The sequence below is a fragment of the Natrix helvetica genome (assembly GCF_964273705.1).
Source record: "Natrix helvetica genome assembly, chromosome: 5".
In the NCBI taxonomy this organism is placed as follows: domain Eukaryota; kingdom Metazoa; phylum Chordata; class Lepidosauria; order Squamata; family Natricidae; genus Natrix; species Natrix helvetica.
This window is the reverse complement of record NC_138551.1, coordinates 108216015-108236082: the sequence shown is the minus strand read 5'-3', so window position 1 is coordinate 108236082 and position 20068 is coordinate 108216015. Positions and strand designations below refer to the sequence as shown.

At 41.2% G+C, this 20068-nt stretch overlaps 1 protein-coding gene across 2 annotated transcripts; it reads right to left on the bottom strand.

The window, feature by feature from the left end:
- Positions 1-6443: 6443 nt before the first annotated feature.
- LOC309392603 (pulmonary surfactant-associated protein A-like) lies at positions 6444-18180 on the bottom strand. 2 transcript variants are annotated; one of them, XM_081954030.1, is made up of 6 exons: positions 17937-18180; positions 17544-17639; positions 16791-16880; positions 15323-15412; positions 11098-11175; positions 6444-6914 (listed from the first exon to the last, which is right to left on the bottom strand). In XM_081954030.1, exons 2-6 carry the CDS (start codon positions 17626-17628, stop codon positions 6538-6540), a joined length of 720 nt encoding a protein of 239 aa, XP_081810156.1. In that variant the 5' UTR covers positions 17629-17639; positions 17937-18180; the 3' UTR covers positions 6444-6537. The 2 variants fall into 2 exon arrangements, with proteins under 2 accessions (XP_081810156.1, XP_081810155.1); XM_081954029.1 differs by having other exon boundaries at positions 17544-18180.
- Between the last annotated feature and the right edge of the window lie 1888 nt (positions 18181-20068).

Below are 20068 nucleotides of genomic sequence, written 5' to 3'. Positions count from 1 at the left end.
CAATCGATTATCTTGCTAAAATGTTTGTCCGTGATTAGGGAAGACTCACCATCACCAATTAAATATGATCTAACAGTGTGCAGCAGCCACCAAAAAGCCAACGCAATCCTAAATTGCATTAACAGAGAGATTCAATCAAGATCAATCTGTTAATCTATATCTGTAAGATGTCCTCTCTTATAATTGGAAATTCTCTGATTGCTTCAGGCAAGCCTGCCTCACACAAATGTTGTGGGAACAAAATGGAGGTTTTTGAAAATGCTATCTTCAGATTCTGGAGAAAATGCAAGATAGAGCTCGAGTCCCACAAATGAATCAAAAAATAAGTCAATGACTTGCAGTGGTCACCTACTGTAATAGGAGCCCTCCAGATGGCGGGAAACTGTCATTCTCAGCCACATGAACTCCTAAAACCTATGCTCATAGAACTTGGAAGTTCTACCAACTTTTAGAGGGCTTGGCTTCTTCACCCTGTACTTGGATTATATAAAGCATTGTTCACCCTCTTCTGTTTCCTCTTCTGGATGATGAATTTGCAATTCCAATCAGAAAAAAAAGAGCAAGAGGAATGCAAACACAAAGAATGACGGAATGAGCTATATCTTACCAAGCAAAATAAACAGATGGGAAATGGGTCTGTGTAACCAGCTTTGCTTACAATAAAAGCACTTTTGTGTGCAAGTTGATGTTTCATGTTTCAGCTTTTCATCACCTGTTTTCCCTTTCCTCTTTATTTATTTATTTTTTTTGCAGGTGGTTGTAGAAGAAAAGGGAAAATCCAGATTCTGTGTTCAGGTAGTACAGAAGGTTGACATCTGATAGAAATGGACAGTGGGAAATGAGGTTTCTGTTATCCAATCTAACTTCTGTTTATTTCTGATCCCATCTATAGTATCTTCTAACCAGCCTTCTTTGTTTTATGAAGTTGACATGTATTTAGTCAACTTCCCCCCCCCCCCCTCTCCAAATTAATGGCAATCACTGCTTATTTTTTTTTGTAGGGGAATTTAAAGAATCAAGTAAGAAGACAATGATCAAAGATTGTAAAGAAATGAAAAAGACTCATAATGGAAAAGTTACCTTCTAGGGGAGATTGGAGGCACAGAAATTAAATAAATAAAAATAAATATATCTGGAGAAGAACTAGATCAGTGGTGGGTTTCAAAATTTTTAGAACCCCTTCTGTGTATGTGTGGCCTGCTTTGTGGGAGCCGGCCATGTGATCAGGTGGGAGTGGCTTGCCGGGCATGTGACTGGGTGGGCGTGGCCCAACATGTAAAATGTAGTGAAACTCACTTAACAACGCTCTTGCTTATCAACCAAAATGTTGGCTCAGAAACTCTGGCATTTGAAGCACGGAAATCTTAAAGCTGTCAAGTTACAAGACCCTTGCATCCCTAACCCTTTAGAAAAAAAACCCAGGGGTGTTCAAACTTGATAGCTTTAAGACTTGTGAACTTCAACTCCCAGAATTCCTCCTCTTGCTCTTCATCTTGATGAAGTGTGGACAGGCGGGGGTAGGGAGCTGGAACCAATTCTAAACCACACTGTAGATTTGTGGAACTTCTTCTATAGAAGAGGTTAGAACTGGAATCCACTCCTGAACTAGATGTACTTGTTCGTTTACCGTGATGAATGGATCTCAATGGAAAGTGATACAATAAAGGAAATTGAACATCATGTTAAAAGTGAAATGTAATTTTCAAGAACTCCCGCTATGCCTCAAGAGAAAAGTTTTTGATCAGTGTGTGCTACCTGCTCTAAGTTGGACAAGGACCTCACAATCGACACAAAGCTGTGAGTGGCACAAAGAACCACGGGAAGAGAGATGCTCGATATCAAGACAGAAATACCTGCAGTGGATCAGAGAGCAAAAGAAAATATAGAAGGCCATCAAGAGAATAAAAGAATGGAAATGGAAATGGGCTGATCACAGAGCAAGAAAGACTGATGGCAGGTGGACCAAGGCAGTCGTAGAATGGATCCTACTGGATCAAAAGCATCCACAAAAGAGACCTAAAATGAGGTGGATGGATGGATGATATCAGCAGTATGCCAGGCCCAATTGGCAAAAGAAAGCTGAGGACTGTATTGGTTGGAAATATACAGAAGATGCCTCCATCCTACAGTGGATAGACAAAGGCTAGGATGATGATCATGTATGTGTATTATGTATTATGTATATGTGTGTATGTAATAATAATAATAATAATAAATATTTATTTCTTAGCCGCACCCTCTCCCGCAGGACTCGGGGCGGCGTACAATGAAACATATGAAATAAATATGTGGACAAAACAAACATATGACAGAGACATATACCGAGACACACACACAAGGAGGAGGTCGGCTGATAAATAAAAACAATTAAAATACAGTATTTAAAAACCCCTAGATAATTAAATATAATTAAAATACCCAGTTAAAAACCCGTCAGGAGTGATATGGTTAGATCAAAGTTCAAAGTTGAGCCAGGCCAGCTGCTTGGAATAGGTGGGTCTTAAGCTTAATACGGAAGGAGTGGAGGTCAGAGGTATTCCTAATATCCGGAGGGAGGTCATTCCACAGGGCTGGGCCCGCCACAGAGAAGGCTCTACTCCTAGGCGCCGCCCCCGACACTGTCTAGTGGACGGCACCTGGAGGAGGCCCTCTCTGTGCGAGCGAATTGGTCGCAGGGATGTATGGGGCAGAATACGATCCCGCAAGTAACTAGGTCCTGAGCCATGGAGCGCTTTAAAGATTGTTATCAAAACCTTGAAACGCACCCGATAGACCACAGGAAGCCAGTGCAGCTCGCGCAGGAACGGTGTCACATGGGAGTACCTAGTACTCCCCATAATTACCCGCGCGGCTGCGTTCTGGACCAACTGTAGCCTCCGGGTGCATTTCAAGGGAAGCCCCATGTAGAGAGCGTTACAGTAGTCCAAGCGAGACGTCACCAGCGCATGAGTGACTGTGCGTAAAGCGTCCCGGTCCAGTAGGGGGCGCAATTGGCGCACCAGGTGAACCTGGTGGAACGCCCCCCTTGCCACGGCTGTCACATGGTCATCCATGGACAGCCGGGCATCCAGGAGGACGCCCAAATTGCGCGCCCGCTCCACGGGGGCAAGTTGAATGCCCCCAATGGCCAATGATGGAATTAATTGGCTGAACCGGGGAGCTGGTACCCACAGCCACTCCGTCTTGGAGGGGTTGAGCTTGAGTCGGTTGTCATCCATCCAGATCCGTACGGCTTCCACACACCGGGACATCACTTCGATGGCCTCGTTGGGGTGGTTCGGGGTGGAAAAGTACAGCTGAGTATCATCAGCGTACAGATGGTATCCCACCCCGAAACCACGGATGATCTCACCCAGCGGCTTCATATATGTGTTGAACAGGAGTGGCGAGAGGACCGACCCCTGTGGCACCCCACAAGTAAGGGGGCGTAGGGTCGACCTCTCTTCTCCTGCCAACACACGCTGTATGTGTATTTATATTTATAGATACAGCATATATATTCTTTTGAAGGTGGACATCAGAATTTCATTTTTTTAATGTGTGCCAATGTGAAAAAAGTGAGGTTATCTTATCATCTCACTATTCTTCCCTGGGTTGTACAGATCTAAATGTTTTGCTTTTACTAACTCCTCTATACAAGCAAAACTGACTGGCTTTATAATAACAACACATTTAAAATGTACAAAACTCTTTGAATCTTTTAGCCACTTTGTACTTTTGTACAAAGTACTTTTATGCCAGTGTGTGGCTGGCGAAGCAGAGACCCAAGCAAGGGGAAAAGTATCTCACTTGAGGGCAACCTGCTCTGTTTCTGACAAAGAGACATTTCTCCTCACATGATGAATAGCTAGCTCCTGTCTCACCCCCTTAAACGCCAGGTCGCTCAGGAATAGCATCAAGTTAAACATTTTGCAATGCTGCATTAGAATGTCTGCACTATTCTGGAACAGATAAATGCCAATTTCACCTTTTTCAGTAAAAGTGTGGCAAATGGCAAGATAATTTTGGTGGCCTGGCCCTGGATGACACACTTTAAAAAGAAAGCATAAACAGATGCAGGGGAGAAAAAAATTTCTCTTCTTTGGGGGGGGGGGGGGGAGTGAGAATAATTATTTTTATTGAATAGTTCCAAATAATTCCAAGTTCATTTGTGTAGATAATTGATCACTTCATTATTTTCCTTCCTTTTGATTCTCTGGACAAATCTCTGCCTTTTTCTTGGCACGGTTTTTCAGAAGTGATTTGCCACTGCCTCCTTTTCAGGGCTCAGACAGAATGACTGGCCCAAGATCACCCAGCTGGATTTGTGCTCAAAGACTAGAATTTGCTGTGTTTCAGTTTCTAGCCTGATGCCAACCTGTCTCCCCGTTTAACCACGATACCAAACTGGTTCTTTAACACTATATATTTACCTATTGATGAGCAACTTTTAAGAGGAGTTTAAATACTCCATTCGAACTAATCAGTTCTAGTTTCTTTTCAGATCATATAAATAACCTTTTAACAATTAAAATAAACCTTTCACATTCCCCTTCTTTTAACAGCTGGAACTTAATAAGAAATTTGAGGGTGGAAAGGGATTTTCCTTCACCTCGCCCCAAAATCTGACCTACTAAATATTTCTCTTCAGCAAACTTAGGAAAGACAGAGGTATTTTCACTTTGAGAAAGGACCACGTATTTCTTCTAAATGGGACATTTGGAAAAAAGGATGGTTAAAAAGCTAGTCTAACTCACAGGTAAGACTAGAGGAAGCAGCTGCTTACCTTCTGTCCACCTGTTTCACCTTTTAGATAGAAGAAAGGTGTCTGTAACCACTCCAAAGGTGCTTTCTCTGTTTCCATTCAGGCTACTAAACAGGAACAAAACTTTCCCCAACTTTGAAGGACGTTGTGCTCCATCTGCGTAATAAAGCCATACAAATCCAAGCAAGTCTTGTGGTCACTCAGAGACTGATGGTTGGGAAATAGCTGTCATAACCATGCAAACAGGTAACTCGAGTGCTTATACTGTGCCGCCTCCCACCAGGTTCTTAAAGTGACATAGTTCTTTTTCCCCCTTCCCCAAACTTTATCATGAATATTTCAGGCTGGTTCCACCCTAGTTCCTCCTCAAAGGTTCAACAGGGTAGGTAAGACAATATCCCAAACAAGTGGTTGCTCCATCACACAAAGTTTGACAAGAGGGACAAATGAAGCATTTGTACCCTAAAGCCTATTGGCCATGCAAGTGGTTTGAATGTTGTAAAAATAATTGCTGTGCCAGTTAATGTCACCCTGTGGGTTTCTGTTATTCTGTGTCCATTAATATAGAGGGGGGAAATGGTACATCCCATGGTCCCCCCTCCCTGCTTACAGCCCTCTTGAGTTTTCCCAGGACTGGTACAGCCAAACATTTCTAATAAGTACCCTACTTTCCAAGGAAATACCTATATTTAAGCACCTAAAGACAGCAAAAGTTCTGTCTTTCCTTGTGCTTTTTCAGATGTTTGTGAAAGCAGGGAGTTTGCATCAGTTCTTGGTTTTGATAATGTCATCGACCTATTGCCACTAATGCTTTGTGTTTCAAGGTTTCATCCTGATTCCCAAGCTGTTAAGAGTCTACATGAAAGCACTGTGGGACATCATCTGGAGTGAGATGTTAAGAGGCGTGGAATTGATACCTAGCAATTGGTATCTTTGGATATTGGCTGGAAGAGAGAGAATTAGCTCCAATTAAATCCAGAGTAAATAACGTGGTAATCTGGTAAATATCTGGACTCTTGTGTTTCATCCCATGTTTTTGGATTTTGCTCAATCTTCAAATATAAATTTTTTCAGCCTTCCCTGGTCTTCCTTTTAAAATGAATATTGACTTTCTCACCTACCGCCTCGACTTACGACTACAATTGAGCCCAACATTTCTGTTGCTAAGTGAAACATTTGTTAAGTGGATCTTGTCCCATTTTGTGATCTGTCTAGCCACAGATGTTAAGTGAATCACTGTAGGTGTTTAGTAACACAGTTGTTAAGTGAATCTGGCTTCTCCGTTGATGTTGTTTGTCAGAAGGTCACAAAAGGGGATCACGTGACCCTAGAACATTGCAACCGTCATAAATGTGAGTCAGCTGCTGAGCTTCTGAAGTTTGATCACATGACCATGGGGATACCACAACACTCATAAGCGTGAAAAACATTCATAAATCTCTTTTTTTCAATGCCATTGCAATTTCGAACAGTCACTAAATGAACTGTTGTAAGTGAAGAACTACCTAACCCCACATCTCACTGATATTATTTTCCTGTTGGGGATGACATGTCTATTTCTTCTTTAATTTATTTTCACGATCTTTATGACATTTAACCCATATCCTAGAGATACATTTTCTGTTTGGGAACATGCAAAATCCTTTCAGAACAGACTTGCCTTTTGAGCCCAGGACATGAAATGAAAACAAAAGAAATGCCAAGGATTTTTATTGATTGGGGGGGGGGGTTTGACAGAAGAATCATACTGAGTTATCTTTTAAGGAACATTCAATGGTTGCCTTGGATTGGGCTTAAAATTCACAGACCGCAAGGCGGTAATTGTTGCACATTTTGTCATTCCAACTGCCATCGCTGTAAATTTCCACGCATTTTTCAGTTCCTTGACCTGAAGGTTCATTCTTGTACCAGTTGGTAAAATTCAAAGGATCCCCATTCCGGAAATTGAATTTCCCTGGCTCATCGCTCTCAATAACACCCAGATAGGCATAACTGTTATAATATTGCACAATCTTCTGAATGGCTTTGTTCTCATTCAGGTTCCTTGGTGCTGCAATGGAGCCATGGGCTTCTTGGCAAGTCACTTCTGTTTTCCCAAATACAGATGTCTTCCCAGTAGAGGCGAACAGCTTATTTCCAGCAATTGCCATCTTTCCATCCAAGGTCAAAGCTGTCAAGAAATTTGGAAGTTTTGCTTAGATGAATGGCCTCAATCCTGCCAGCCTTTTGTAAAATAAAAATAAAAAGTGAAGACCCATGGAGTCCTTGATGCTTCCTGAGTTTGGTGGTTGACTTGCAGACTTTTCATTATCCAACCATCGCAAGCATCTACAAGCCAATGACCAAGTTCAGAGAACATCAAGGACCCCACGGTAAGAGAGCAAGTAGAGATACCAGAAGTGACAGTAGAAGGAAAGATACAACAAAAAGAAACTGAAATAGAAGAAAAAGAGAGAAGGGAAAGAGAAGGAGCAAAACAGAAACAGAGAGAAATAAGATCAACTAGGACAACTAAACTATCTACAAGTAAACAATAGAAGAAGAAATAAATAAAATTACTATCAACTAACATACATGGACTGAACTCACCAATGAAATGGAAAAGAACTTTCAATAAATTAGAGAAATCAAAATCAAATCTTATTTGGATATTAAAAAACAACACAGTAAGCTACTAGAGTACCCCAAAATTGTGAAATTATACTGCTCATTAGCAAAAGAAAAAGAAAAAAGGGGGGTGGCTCTCGCGTGCCCTGACAAATGGCTCTGCGTGCCACCTGTGGCACGCATGCCATAGGTTCGCCATCACTGCTCTATTCAAATAGGCACAAATCTTGGTCTAGAATTGATATGGTATGGATGACAACAGAATTGAAAGCATGTATACAAGAGATAGAAATAGAATCTAATGTTTCTGCAGATCACAATCCTATGAAAGTTATATGGAAAGGGCAAAAAAGAAAATGCCGATGGACGTTGAATCAAGCAATACTGCAAGAAAAAGAATTTATACAATAGATGGAAAAAATTAAACTTTTTCTTCAAAGAAAATAGAAAGAAAGAGACTTCCTTACAAATTGTATGGGACACTGTTAAAGCATACACATGCGGCCTACCTATAACATATATGGGAAAGAAAAAGAAGAAGAAGAAACAAAACAAGACTATGTTAGAAGAAGAATGCAAAAGATTGGAATTAGACCTACAGAGAGAACTACAAAAAAGGAGCTGAAAAATCAAATAGATATAATAAAACATAAAATGAATGTATGGATGAAGAAGAACTGGCACATAAAATTAAAAGTGCAAAACAAAACATTTTTGAAAATGCGAACAAGCCTGGAAGATGGTTGGCATACAAGTTGAAAAAAGAAAAGGGGGAAAATCTGATACATTGTCTAATTGATAAGAAAGGGACTCTTCATTATCAGAATGAGAAGAAAAAGGCTATTATAAAAGAGTACTATGAGAAATTATATGACAAGGAGGAAATCTTGGAAAACAAAATACAACAATACTTGGAACAATCTGAACTTCCTAAGATACCAGATATTGTTAAGGACATGTTGAATGAATGGATAACTATAATGGAAGTCACAGAGGTGATCAAGAGACAAAAAAATAACAAATCACCAGGGCCAGATGGGCTACCGGCCCATCTAGAATAGAATAGAATAGAATAGAATAGAATAGAATAGAGATATGACAGAGCATTTTGATATCAAAAAAGGTACCAGACAGGGATGTTTACTGTCTCCATTCCTATTCATATTGACTTTGGAAAGGTTATCGAGGAACTTTCGACAAGATGAAGAAATAAAAGGAATGGAAATAAAAAAGAGAAATACAAATTACAGGCATTTGCAGATGATTTGGTCTTCATACTAGAAAACCCCTTTAGAAACCGGACTGAAGCTAATTAGAAAAATAGAAGAATATGGGGAAGTAGCGGGATTGAAAATAAACAGGAAGAAGACAAAATCTTAGTGAAGAATTTTATAGATGCACAAAAAAGGATCCCACAGTTTCACCCGGAACTGCATAGATACCAATTCCATACACAGTAATTCTCAAAGTACAACAGACTATTGAACATTCGAAATTATGATCGACTCTCAAAAAGCTACTTATGATCCCGTTTCAAAATTATGATGGCTGCAGAAGACCTGCTGTCGTTCCCCCTTATGACCTACCACATGATTGCTGCAAAGCCTTCCTGCTCTCCCTTCCCCATTTTCATTTAATTGGGGAGAGCAAGCATGGTGTGTGTGAGGGGGTTATTAGTGTTTCATTTCACCTAACAACTAATCCGACTTGTGACTATAATGAGCAGGCTCCATTATGGTCATATCTCAGGAACCACCTGAATTCTCTTCTATCGAAGACCCATTTTTTTCCTCCATGCAACAAGGTGTTTTTTTATTTCTGTTTGACTATTTTGTTGTTTTTCAGTTAAGCTGCTCAACAAGCCTTTTTTAAACTTATGTATAGCCTCCTTTATTATTTTTACAAATAAGGTGGTGAATATGTCCAACACACTTTCCTCCTCCTAGTTTCCCTACAGCAACAACAGCCCTGCGAACTGAGTTGGGCTGAAAGAGAGGAACTGGCCCAAAGTCACCCATCTGGCTTTCGTTCCTAAGGTGGGACTAGAACTCACCGTCTCCTGCTTTGTAGTAGAGTAAATGGATGGCAAGTGGTTGGCTACACAAATGGAATGAACGAATGAGTGAATGAATGTATAAATGATCGAACAAATGTTAAGTAAAATAATTTCCTTGTTTCTCTTTTTTTCTATCACAGAGCTTGGAGAGTTCATATTCACTTTTCTGAATGATAGGAAATCACAAGTCTCATTGAACCGAATTGTTTATGAGCTCTCGCTGCTGATAAGCCTACTTTAGCAACCACAGTTTGGACTGGCAACTTGGTTGTTAAGCATGGTGGTTGCTAAGTGGAACACAGTTATGCTTATGATTTGACTTCAGCTTTACTTTATGGACTTGCAAAGGTCATAAATGTGAAGATTGGTTGCGAAATTACTTTTTCATCACTAACGTAATGGTAAACAGTCAGCAAATGAGACCTACCTGTACTTTAGTTCTGGGTAACCCCTGATCCATCAAGAACATCAGTTCAAAGATAAATAGGTTTACAGAATTGACTTTATATAGTTTGATTGTTAAGTGGCAATCTGGTTGTACCTGAGTGGAACTAAGAGACTTCCCATGTATTTTCTCTTTTTGTTCGAAAGTGGCAATAAATTTCCTGAGCTGCTTTTTTTATGATTCCATTAAGGTAAAAAAACAAAAAACAAAGCAGGATCTGGACTGCACCATGGCAATATGCTGATGAAAGCTACTATCCCATCTATTAAAAAATGGTATTTATTGCTTCAAGGAAGAGGTGGGATGTTTGGGTTAGAAGACCTCCAAGCCTTAGTAAGACCACATCTAGAGTACTGCATCCAGTTTTGGTCAGCACATTATAAAAAAGATGTTGAGACTCTAGAAAAAATGCAAAGAGCAACCAAGATGATTAGGGGACTGGAAACTAAAACATAAGAAGAACAGTTACAGGAACTGGGCCTGGCTAGTCTAGGGAAGAGAAGGACCAGGGGAGACAGGATAGCAGTGTTTCAATATTTGAGGGGCTGCCGCAGAGAGGAAGAAGGGGTCAAGCTAATTCCAAGGCACCCAAAGGCCAGACAAGGAATGATGGATGGAAACTGATCAAGGAGAGATTCAACCTGGAAATAAGGAGGAATTTTCTGACAATGAGAACAATCAACCAGTGGAACAGCTTGCTTTTGGAAGTTGTGGGAGCTTCATCCCTGGAGGCTTTCAAGAAGAGATTGGACTGTCATTTGTCAGAAATGATGTAGAGTCTCCTGTTGGGGTGGGGGGTTGGACTAGATGACCTACAAGGTCCCTTCCAACTCTGTTAATCTATTAAGTTCCTTTCCAGAATCTCTCCTGAGCATTAGCACCCTGCCATGTATTCAATGTAAAAAACAACAGCTTGGTAATTGAGAAGAAAATATCTTGACTTCTGACAGATAAGGTAGATAGCACACACTATTAAAAATAGAGGGCTAATATAGCTTTAGGATATCCTATTCTTCATCAGGTGGTAAAATTCAAAGAATCCCCATTCCAGAAATGGAATTTCCCTGGATCATCACTTTTAATAATACCCAAATAGGCGTAACTATTCACAGTCCTAATATTGCACAGTCTTCTGAATAGCTTGTTCTCATTCAGGTTTCTTGCCAACACAAATGGAATAAGAATGAAAAACTACTCACCCACTTTTAATCTGAAAAAGAGAAAGGGAAGCTATTAAAAAAATACCTCTTTCCATTCTGGCAATTCTGTGTTGAAGTTCTTTGATGTCATTTTGCAGCTTAGGATCCTGGCTGGCAGGCACACCTGCAAATGAAAAATAATAGAAATTCATTGTCAAGTGAAGTTATTATTACTGTTATGTGACTATCTGATCCTGTGAAATTAATTGGGATGTCACTTTTCTTTAACGATGTGTTAGAATACAAACCAGCAAAGTCTGATAGATTAAAAAAACAGAATGATTAATTGGTTGATTTGTAAGCCTAGAGTATTTCTTCAGTCATTCAACTGAAACAAATGGATTTTGTTTTTGTGTCTTTCTTACACTGAAAACTTGCATGAATCCAATTATTATTCAATTTTTTGAAATTAGAGACTCACTAAAATTTAGAGGCTCTTGCAAGCCCTTCCACCAAGTCCTTTAACATTGGAAAGCTAGGGTTAGCAACGTGTGCGTATGTGTGTGTGTGTGGGGGGGGGTGTCTTCAAGTTATTGTTGACACCTCCGTCCATAATAAATTCAAATTTCATGGCAAGATTTGGGGAAGGGGTTTGCCCTTTCCTCATTCCAAGGGCTGAGTGAAAGAGATTAGCTCCAAGATCACCCAGTTGGTTTTGTGCCCGAAGAACTAGAATTCAGTGTCACCTGGTTTTTAGCCCCATGCCTTAACCATTACACCAGACTGACTCTTTGCAACAGTATATAAAAAAAACATTTGGGGGAAATAACACATACCTCCTCTCAGACTCTAGATCAGGGGTGTCCAAACTTGGGAACTTTAAGACTTGTGGACTTCAACTCCCAGAATTCCCCAGCCAGCCAGAATTCCCCATGCTGGCTAGGGAATTCTGGGAGTTGAAGTCCACAAGTCTTAAAGTTCCCAAGTTTGGACACCCCTGATCTAGATATTGTTACTTCTATTCTATTCTATTTTATTATATTATATAATGTTTAGGCTAACAAACTTCAATTGCCAATTGCTTTATGAAGGAAAAGTAACTTTTAGGGGGGGGAGACAAAATCAAGCTGATATGATTCTACATGGAATGGAATTTGCCTTAACAACCTCATTCTACCTGCTAAACACTTCAGAAATCTACCCCAGCTTATATTTCCACCAGCCTAGGAATTTTCCATCCTGCTTCTAAAAAGGTTATGTCTCTTTGCAATTATGGAACTTGAAGCCAAAAGCACCAGGCTGAGAAGGTGAAGACAGGATTGTGGAGCAGAACCAATAAGTATCTTTCGATTGTAGAAGGCAACCATCTCTGTGAAGTCAAGTGCTCTCATAAATTAATTCCCAATTATGAGAATTATTGTAAAATGACTCTCATAATTGAGTCTCTGCTTCAAAGTGAATCATTTCGGAGAGTTTGTCTCATCTATATTTATTTTGTAAAAGGTGTTCAGATTGATTCTCTCCCCTCCTGCTTCCATTAACTGCCAAGTTAATGTCATATCCAGTTGCGTAGGCAACACAACACAAGGAAATACAACACAAGAAAAGCTCAATCTTCTTTTCATTTAAGAAAATACCTAGAACAGGGGTGTCCAAACTTGGGAACTTTAAGACTTGTGGACTTCAACCACAAGCCACATGGCTGGCTGGGGAATTCCGAGATTTGAAGTCCACAAGTCTTAAAGTTCCCAACTTTGGACATCCCTGACCTAGAAGATGATTGAGTGAGTGGTACTAATTTTCGTCTGGATGAAAGCAGTTTAGAAAAATAAGAGGCACATCTAAAGCAGGGGTGAAATTCGACCACCTCGGCCTGGCTTGAGTGAGGCGGTAGTGACGATTTGGATTGGTTCGCCAAGCTGGTAAAAATTGCCCCTGGTTGGCCCTGCCCCCATCCGCCCAACGCTTCCCTGCCTTTGCAAGCTGGCCACAGGAAGGCAGCGTGGAAGGTAAGCAAGCAAGACAACTTGTTCTTTGGGCCCATCCCCACCTACTCCCCATTACTGCTGCCCACCTTTCCAATTCTGCCATGGGGGGGGGGAATTTTAGGTTCCTACGTAGGCCCAGAGGGTGAGTTGCAGGAGGGAGTTCCGAGGGAGAAAAGGCACGAAGAGACCATGACGCTCGGAGGCACTTCAGGCAAAGAAACACACACCAAGCAGGGCGAAGCCAACACAGCAGGACTTGAGAAGCAAAGTCCTTGGGTGAGAAGCAAAACTTTGTAAAGGAGAAAAAAACCCAAGAAAGTCCAGCTGCCTTTTGGAAAGGCACCTTTGACAGAGTCAAAATGACTAGTGGTTAGAGCCCTGGGTTAGAAACAGGGAGATCCTGAGTTCCAGGCCTGCCCTAGGCACAAAATCAGCCAAGAGACGTGGTGCCATTCCCCCCCTCTCATCCTCTGGAAGAAGAAGACAAGGACCAACAACTGTCTCTAAAAAAAACTTTCCAAGAAAACTGCAGGGACTTGTCAAGAATTATTTGATGGCACACAAAGACAATCCAGGTTTATGTGCAATAGGAGACTGCAGAGCCCCTTTCTCATCATTGTCCCCTCCCCTTCGTTTTCCTCCTCTCTCTCTCTCTGCAGGATCCTCAGGGCAGGGGCTTTTGATGCCCACCCATTGCCTTCCCCCCTCCGCCATCTTTTGGTCCTTGCGGTCGTTAATAGCGAGCTCTGGAGCTGGCGGGAAGTGAGCAAGCGAAGGGACACGGAAAGCCTTTCACGAGAGACTTGTCTGCAGCCCGCTGGCCCCTTGGAGCAGCACAAATATCACTTTTGCCCTTCTATTTCTGGGCGCAATGCTTCTGCTGCTTCCTCGAAGCTTTGCTTTTTCCCTCTTTTGGGGAGGCTTCAGCACCGGAACTGGCACCGGCACAGGGGAGGCAGGCAATCCAGGCGCCCCGTGCTGGTGCTTGTTCAGTGCAGCTGTAGGCAAGCCAAGAGACAGTGGAACGAAGGGGCTGGTGCAGTGATGGCAAACCTTTTCGGCACCAAGTGCCCAAAACTGAAATGTGTGTGCATGTGTGCACGTGCTGGAGCACCAAAAACCTGAAGACCACCTGGCCAGAGCACGCATGTCTGTTTTTTGGGTGTTTTTCTGGCCATTTTGGGGACAGTTTTTGGACCATTTTCAGGCTGTTTTCGGGCTGGTTTTGGTCTGAAAAATAGCCTGAAAACAGCTGAAAAGCAGCCCATCAAATGGCCTGGAAACAGCCAAAAGGTGTCCCCCAAATGGCCATTTTTGGGCCGTTTCCTGGGCTGTTTTCAGCCCATTTTCAGGCCATTTGTTTGGCTGGTTTTAGCCCATTTTTGGGTCATTTTCAGGCCATTTTCCAGCATTCTGGTGTCCTCAAAAACCAGCTGGCAGGCCAGAAACCAGAAGAGCATCTGGCAACGGTGCACGTGCCCACAGAGAGGGCTCTGCATGCCACCTCTGGAACCTGTGCCATAGGTTCGCCATCACAAGGCTGGTGAATTGGAATTGCCTCAGCCTTCTGCTGGTGCCACCACGCAAGCCTCCCATGAGGAAAAAGAGGGGAAAAGCACAGCGGCTGGCGGCAGAGCCACCAACTTCGGGAAGTGACCCAACAGGCAGAAGCACCGCACCCCGAAAGAGACGGGCAAAAGTCGTTCTGTGCTGAGGCAGAAGCATTCTGAGCCTTCGGCCTATCCTAGGATTGCAATGCTGAAGGCTGGGAATGAAGCCATTTTCATGAAAGGCAGGGAAATGGGGAGGGGAATTTTCCTGCCTGTCATCCATTCCTGAAGCTGAGCACAGGCTGAGGGAAGAATGGTAGGCAGGAAAATCCCCCTCCCCCATTTCCCTGCCATTTGTGACAAGGAGGGGCCAGGTGAGGCACCCTGTCGAGTTGGCCACACCCACCCAGTCACATGACAGCCCCCACCCCACTGAGCCATGACCACCGAGCTGGTAGGCAAAAAAAATTATTTTCACCCCTGCTCTAAACCCCTTCAGAGGCATGGCTGGCTGGGGGATGCTGGGAGTTGAAGTCCACAAGTCTTAAAGTTCCCAAGTTTGGACACCCCTGCATTAGGATGAGGCAGTCTTCCAGAATAGTGCACAAGTTTTTGGAGGCATCAGGAGCTTGTTCAGAACGTTTCATCAGATAACGTAGGAATCGAAGAGAGGTTAAAAAGGGAAGAGGAAGACTTTTATAGTTTTTGTTTGGGATTCTGGATTGGGCAAATCATATCTGCTTAGGTCTGGGAGCCCCCAAAAAGTACACACAAAGGATGACACTCTAATCACCTCGTGGACCAGCAGTTCCTCTGACACCTGGATTGCCCTTTGGTCCTTGAGGGCCAGGTGGACCAATTTGCCCAGGGGGTCCTTGGGGACCTGTTCAGAGGAAAACAAAGGTGTAATTGTGTAATATTCTTGGGCAATTATTTCACATTTTGGATATAGAGAACACTGGGTTTTTGGTTGATCGGCTCATTATGTTGTAGAAACATAAATTTATCTTTAATAACCCGAACTCTCAAAACCTGTGTACACAATATCTACAAATCTTTTTTCTTTTATTTATTAATGTAAAACATTTCTACAGCTGTCCATCTTTTAACCAACTCTGGGCAGCTCCAAAATAAATTTTTTAAAAAGCTACGTCTTCAGTAATTATGGAACTTGGAAGTCCACAGCAGCATGTTGAGAAGGTAAAGGCAGATTGTGGAGCAAAACCAATAACCATCTCTGGACTGCAGAAGGCAAACATCTCCATGAAGTCAAGGGATCTCCTAACTGATTTGCATCTGTACACTAACTCTCATAACTTAGTCTGAGTTCAAAGGGGTGGATCATTTCAAAGCACTTGTCTTACCCATCTTTATTCTGTTCCAAATGATTTTCACCCCTCCTGCTTCCAAGTGATGGAGGCCTTGATTACCAATTAAAATATCATAGATTTGGCCCGCCCCACTTGCACTTACAGAAGGGGCATGCTGCGAAACCCATTGACCAAGGGACTTTGGCTGGGAGGATCAAGGAGAAGAGCCTTCTCTGCCATGGTGCTCTTTCTCTAGAACATCATCACCCTCAATAAGAGCTCTGACTCACTCCTTGGGCCTTCCAAAAAGGCCTTAATATCTGGCTCTGGCAACTGGCCCTGGGAAGATGGGCAGATACAGCTCTGTCATCCTGGGAATAATTACTACATTGGGAGATTCCACCTCTATTGTGTACCTGCTCCTCTACCTTAGCTATTTCTTTGTTAATCTTTATTATTCATTGTCTTACTATTTTAATCTTTTAGAATATCATTTTATCAGATTGAAAGCCCTCCAGACAGTGAGATGGGCAGCAAATGAATTGAATAAATTGATAAATGAATGCCCAGTTGTCTAGACAACACAACAAAACACAAGGACACAAGGTCTCCTTTTCATTGAAAAAAATACCTAGAAGATGATTGCGTTAATGATGGCAATAAAACCAGTTTACAAAAATAGAGGCACTTCTAAATCCCTTCAGTGGGAATGACCTCTATAAAGATGAAGCAGTCTTGCAAAATAGTATGCAGGTATTTGAAGGCCTCAGGGGGTTGTTCAGAACATTTCATCAGGCAATATCAGAATCAAAGAGATTTTTAAAAAGAAAAGAGGAGGATTCTTGTGTGTTTTGTTTTGAATTTTGAATTGGGCAAGGCTAGATTTTGGGACAAGGATATCTGCTCAGGTCTGGGAGCCCAAGGAAAGCCAAAAGGAAGATATTCTATCACCTGATGGACCAGCAGGTCCTTGGATGCCGGGATTGCCCTTTGCTCCTTGGGGGCCAGGAGGTCCAGTTCTTCCACGAGGTCCTTGGGGAGCTGTTCAAAGGAAAATATATACTCTTTAACATCCTTGGGCACCAATTTCAAATTTCAGATATAAAAAAGCATTGGAGTTTTAGGAGATCAGTTCATTGTTCTGTTGTAGAAACATAAATATATCCTGAACTGAACTTCAATAATCCAAACTCGCAAATTTGGGTACACAATATCTAGGATGCTCCTTTCCATTTCCATTTCCTTCCTTCCTTCTTTTGTTCCTTTCTTCCTTCTTTTCTTTTCTTTCTTTCTTTCTTTCTTTTCTTTCAAATGTTTAAATTATTTCTGTAATATTCAGTGGAAAAATCTATAAAAGTTAATGCCAGGATTGTCAAAATTACACTTCTGTTATTTGGAGTTTAAAAATGGGAAGATCTTTCTTTCTGTCTTCTTTCCATTTGTCTGCCTATTTGTTGCCCATTTAGTAACGAAACAACTCTGGGCAGCAAATATCTGATAAATCAAGAAATAATCTTTCCATTTTTAATCTCGAATCTATGATTATAGATTTCCCCTGAAGAAGTCATCAGTAAAATGCAGACATGAGAAACCACACAGAATGTCCTTCTGTTCATTAGCAACAGGATAATATCTGATTGTTTACAATTGTATTTTTGATCACTTAATCATTACTGTTGAAGTTTTTGTTATTTCCAAGCTTACCTGGACAAGTTATCTGCGCATGAGCTTCTACCAGCAAAGCAGCTGTTATAGCAAGGATCTGAACCAGCTGGGAGGATAGCATCATTTTCCAATCAACTAAAATGAAGTACAATATTTTCAGCAGTATTTTCAACTTGCATGAAAATAATATTTTATTTCCAAAATGGCTCATGACAAATTGAAAAAAAAATAGGTTGAAGCAATTTACACATAGATGTAATGAGCAGGTGATTTAAATTAGGGAATGACATGATTATCAATAATATTGGTGTGGTGAATGGTGAAAGGCAAAAGGTAAAATATGGGCTAAGGAAGCAATTTTTTAAAATATCAGCCAGAGTTGCAGCATTCCATCCTCCATACATCAAATAAGGTTTCTTTCATAATCCATACCTCAGTTTTTCACTTTTATGATGAAACAGCTACTAGAACTTCTGGGAACAATTTGATGCTGCAAAGAGTATTTACGGAAAGTGTTAAGTGCATATTAATACCTAAATAGTCTTGATTTTGGCTGGTGAAGATCCATAGCATTGCATTATGGAGCATCTCCATGTCTCAAAAACAGTGACGTGCGGTGAGGTTTATGGCTGGTGAGGCTGGTGATGTCATCAGCGGGAGCCGTGGTCCCCTTCATGTTGACTCAGGAGTCAGGCCGGGAATGGGACCACGTGTGCAGGAGGCTGAAGCTGCCTCAGCCTCCTGCACACGTGGTCCCCTTCCCCTCCTTCCTGACTCCTGAGTCAACATGAAGGGGACCACGGAGCGCGCTCCGCGGGACTGTGGCTCACGCTCCCCGGTCCCCTTCATGTTGACTCAGGAAGGCGGGGAATGGGACCACTTGTGCAGGAGTGAGGCTGAGGCTAGAGGAGCCTCCTGCACACGTGGTCCCATTCCCGGACCATGTGTGCCGAAGGCTCCTCAGCGTCTTTTCCCTTTTCCCTTTTTTTATTTTCATGATGAGAGCAGTGAGGCTCTGCCTCCCCTGCCTCCCCTGACCGCACGTCCCTGCTCAAAAAGGTATATCGCTTCACTATGGGAAGATCAGATCTTCTTCAGGTTAAACTCAACTCCTATTGACTTCAAAAATACATTAATGTAGTCTCTTGGCAAAATCATGGAAGTGGATTCTCTTTGCCTTTTTAATTTTTTTAATTAATTTTTTCTGGGTGGCCAAGTAATAGCCACATCAAAATTAGGATATTAAAATTAGCCACCCAGCTTATTTTCATATCTTAAGTTCCACCAGTTCGAAATAGTGTCCCACCACAATTGGAACAGGTCAGTCTGCTGATTCAAGCAATATGTGAACATATCTGCTTTTTTAAAAAAAAGGTTTGTTATAATTGGGAATACAGAATAAAAACTAATCAGAACTAATCATTAAAATGGAAAATGAGGAAAAAACCAGGGAAGAAGAAAAGAGCAAAACCAACAATAGAGAAATTGAAGAACAGAAACAAGGATTATAAAGAAGGAATTTCCAATTTTCTTTAATAGCAGCTATGTATAAATATAAGCTAACCTCTTACCTTATGGTTACAACAAAGATTTTACTTTTCCTATGGTCTATTATTTTTAGTCTAATCCTCAAAACTGTATATCATGATCATTTTTCTTTTGTGTTTTCCACAAAAATCATTTATAAGGGGTGACAGTCATTATTAAACTTAGATTATCTCTAATAAAAGCAGCCAATGTGGCCATCCCAGCATGCCTTCTTGATAGAGAACTTGCACATTGTGTTCAATTTTACTGAATAATAGACAAAAATTTAATAATTGCAGTCTGGAGCAGTGAAGGAAATAATTTTATTATCATTTGTTTAGAAAATACTTGATACCTCCTTCCTCTTTAAACTAGAGGCATTTTATTAGCATCTCGTTATTCTACTGGTAGTTATTCTCAACACCATTTTCTTTAAACTGATAAATTTAAAAGATGAAAATATCTAAATAACAACCCAGGGCTTCCCTTCTTTATTCCAAAATTATATATTTAAATTACTTTAAAATTGCCCTTCTGTCCCTTTTCAATTTCAATTCCAGGTAAGTCAGCATGGCAGGCCAAAAATTACATTGTGTGATGTGTTAATTTTAAAATTAGCATGCATCTTTATGGAATTCCAAAATGTACCATGGAATGGTATTGGTAACTACTCAAAATAAATAGTTCTGCTAAACTATTAGGGTCCTTTCACAACAAACTAGATACAGGTTGTAGCTTTAAATGAAGGATTTCAACTTACCCTCTCACTTCAGGACAAAATAATGCGGAACGGTGAAAATTTTCAATTTATAGTGTACATGTATACAATTGTTGTCTTTTCTTTATTCTCTGCCTGGCCCCTCTGTTTTATTTACATAGCTGTTCCATTACGGAAAAAGATTTAGCAAAGGTAGAATAGCCATCTGTCAATACTGATTGTCTTTCAGAAATAAGATATTCACAGTATATAAAAAGAACCCACCATGTTCTTAGACAATATAAGACCAATGGAGAGAAAAAATCTTTCTACTGGAAAT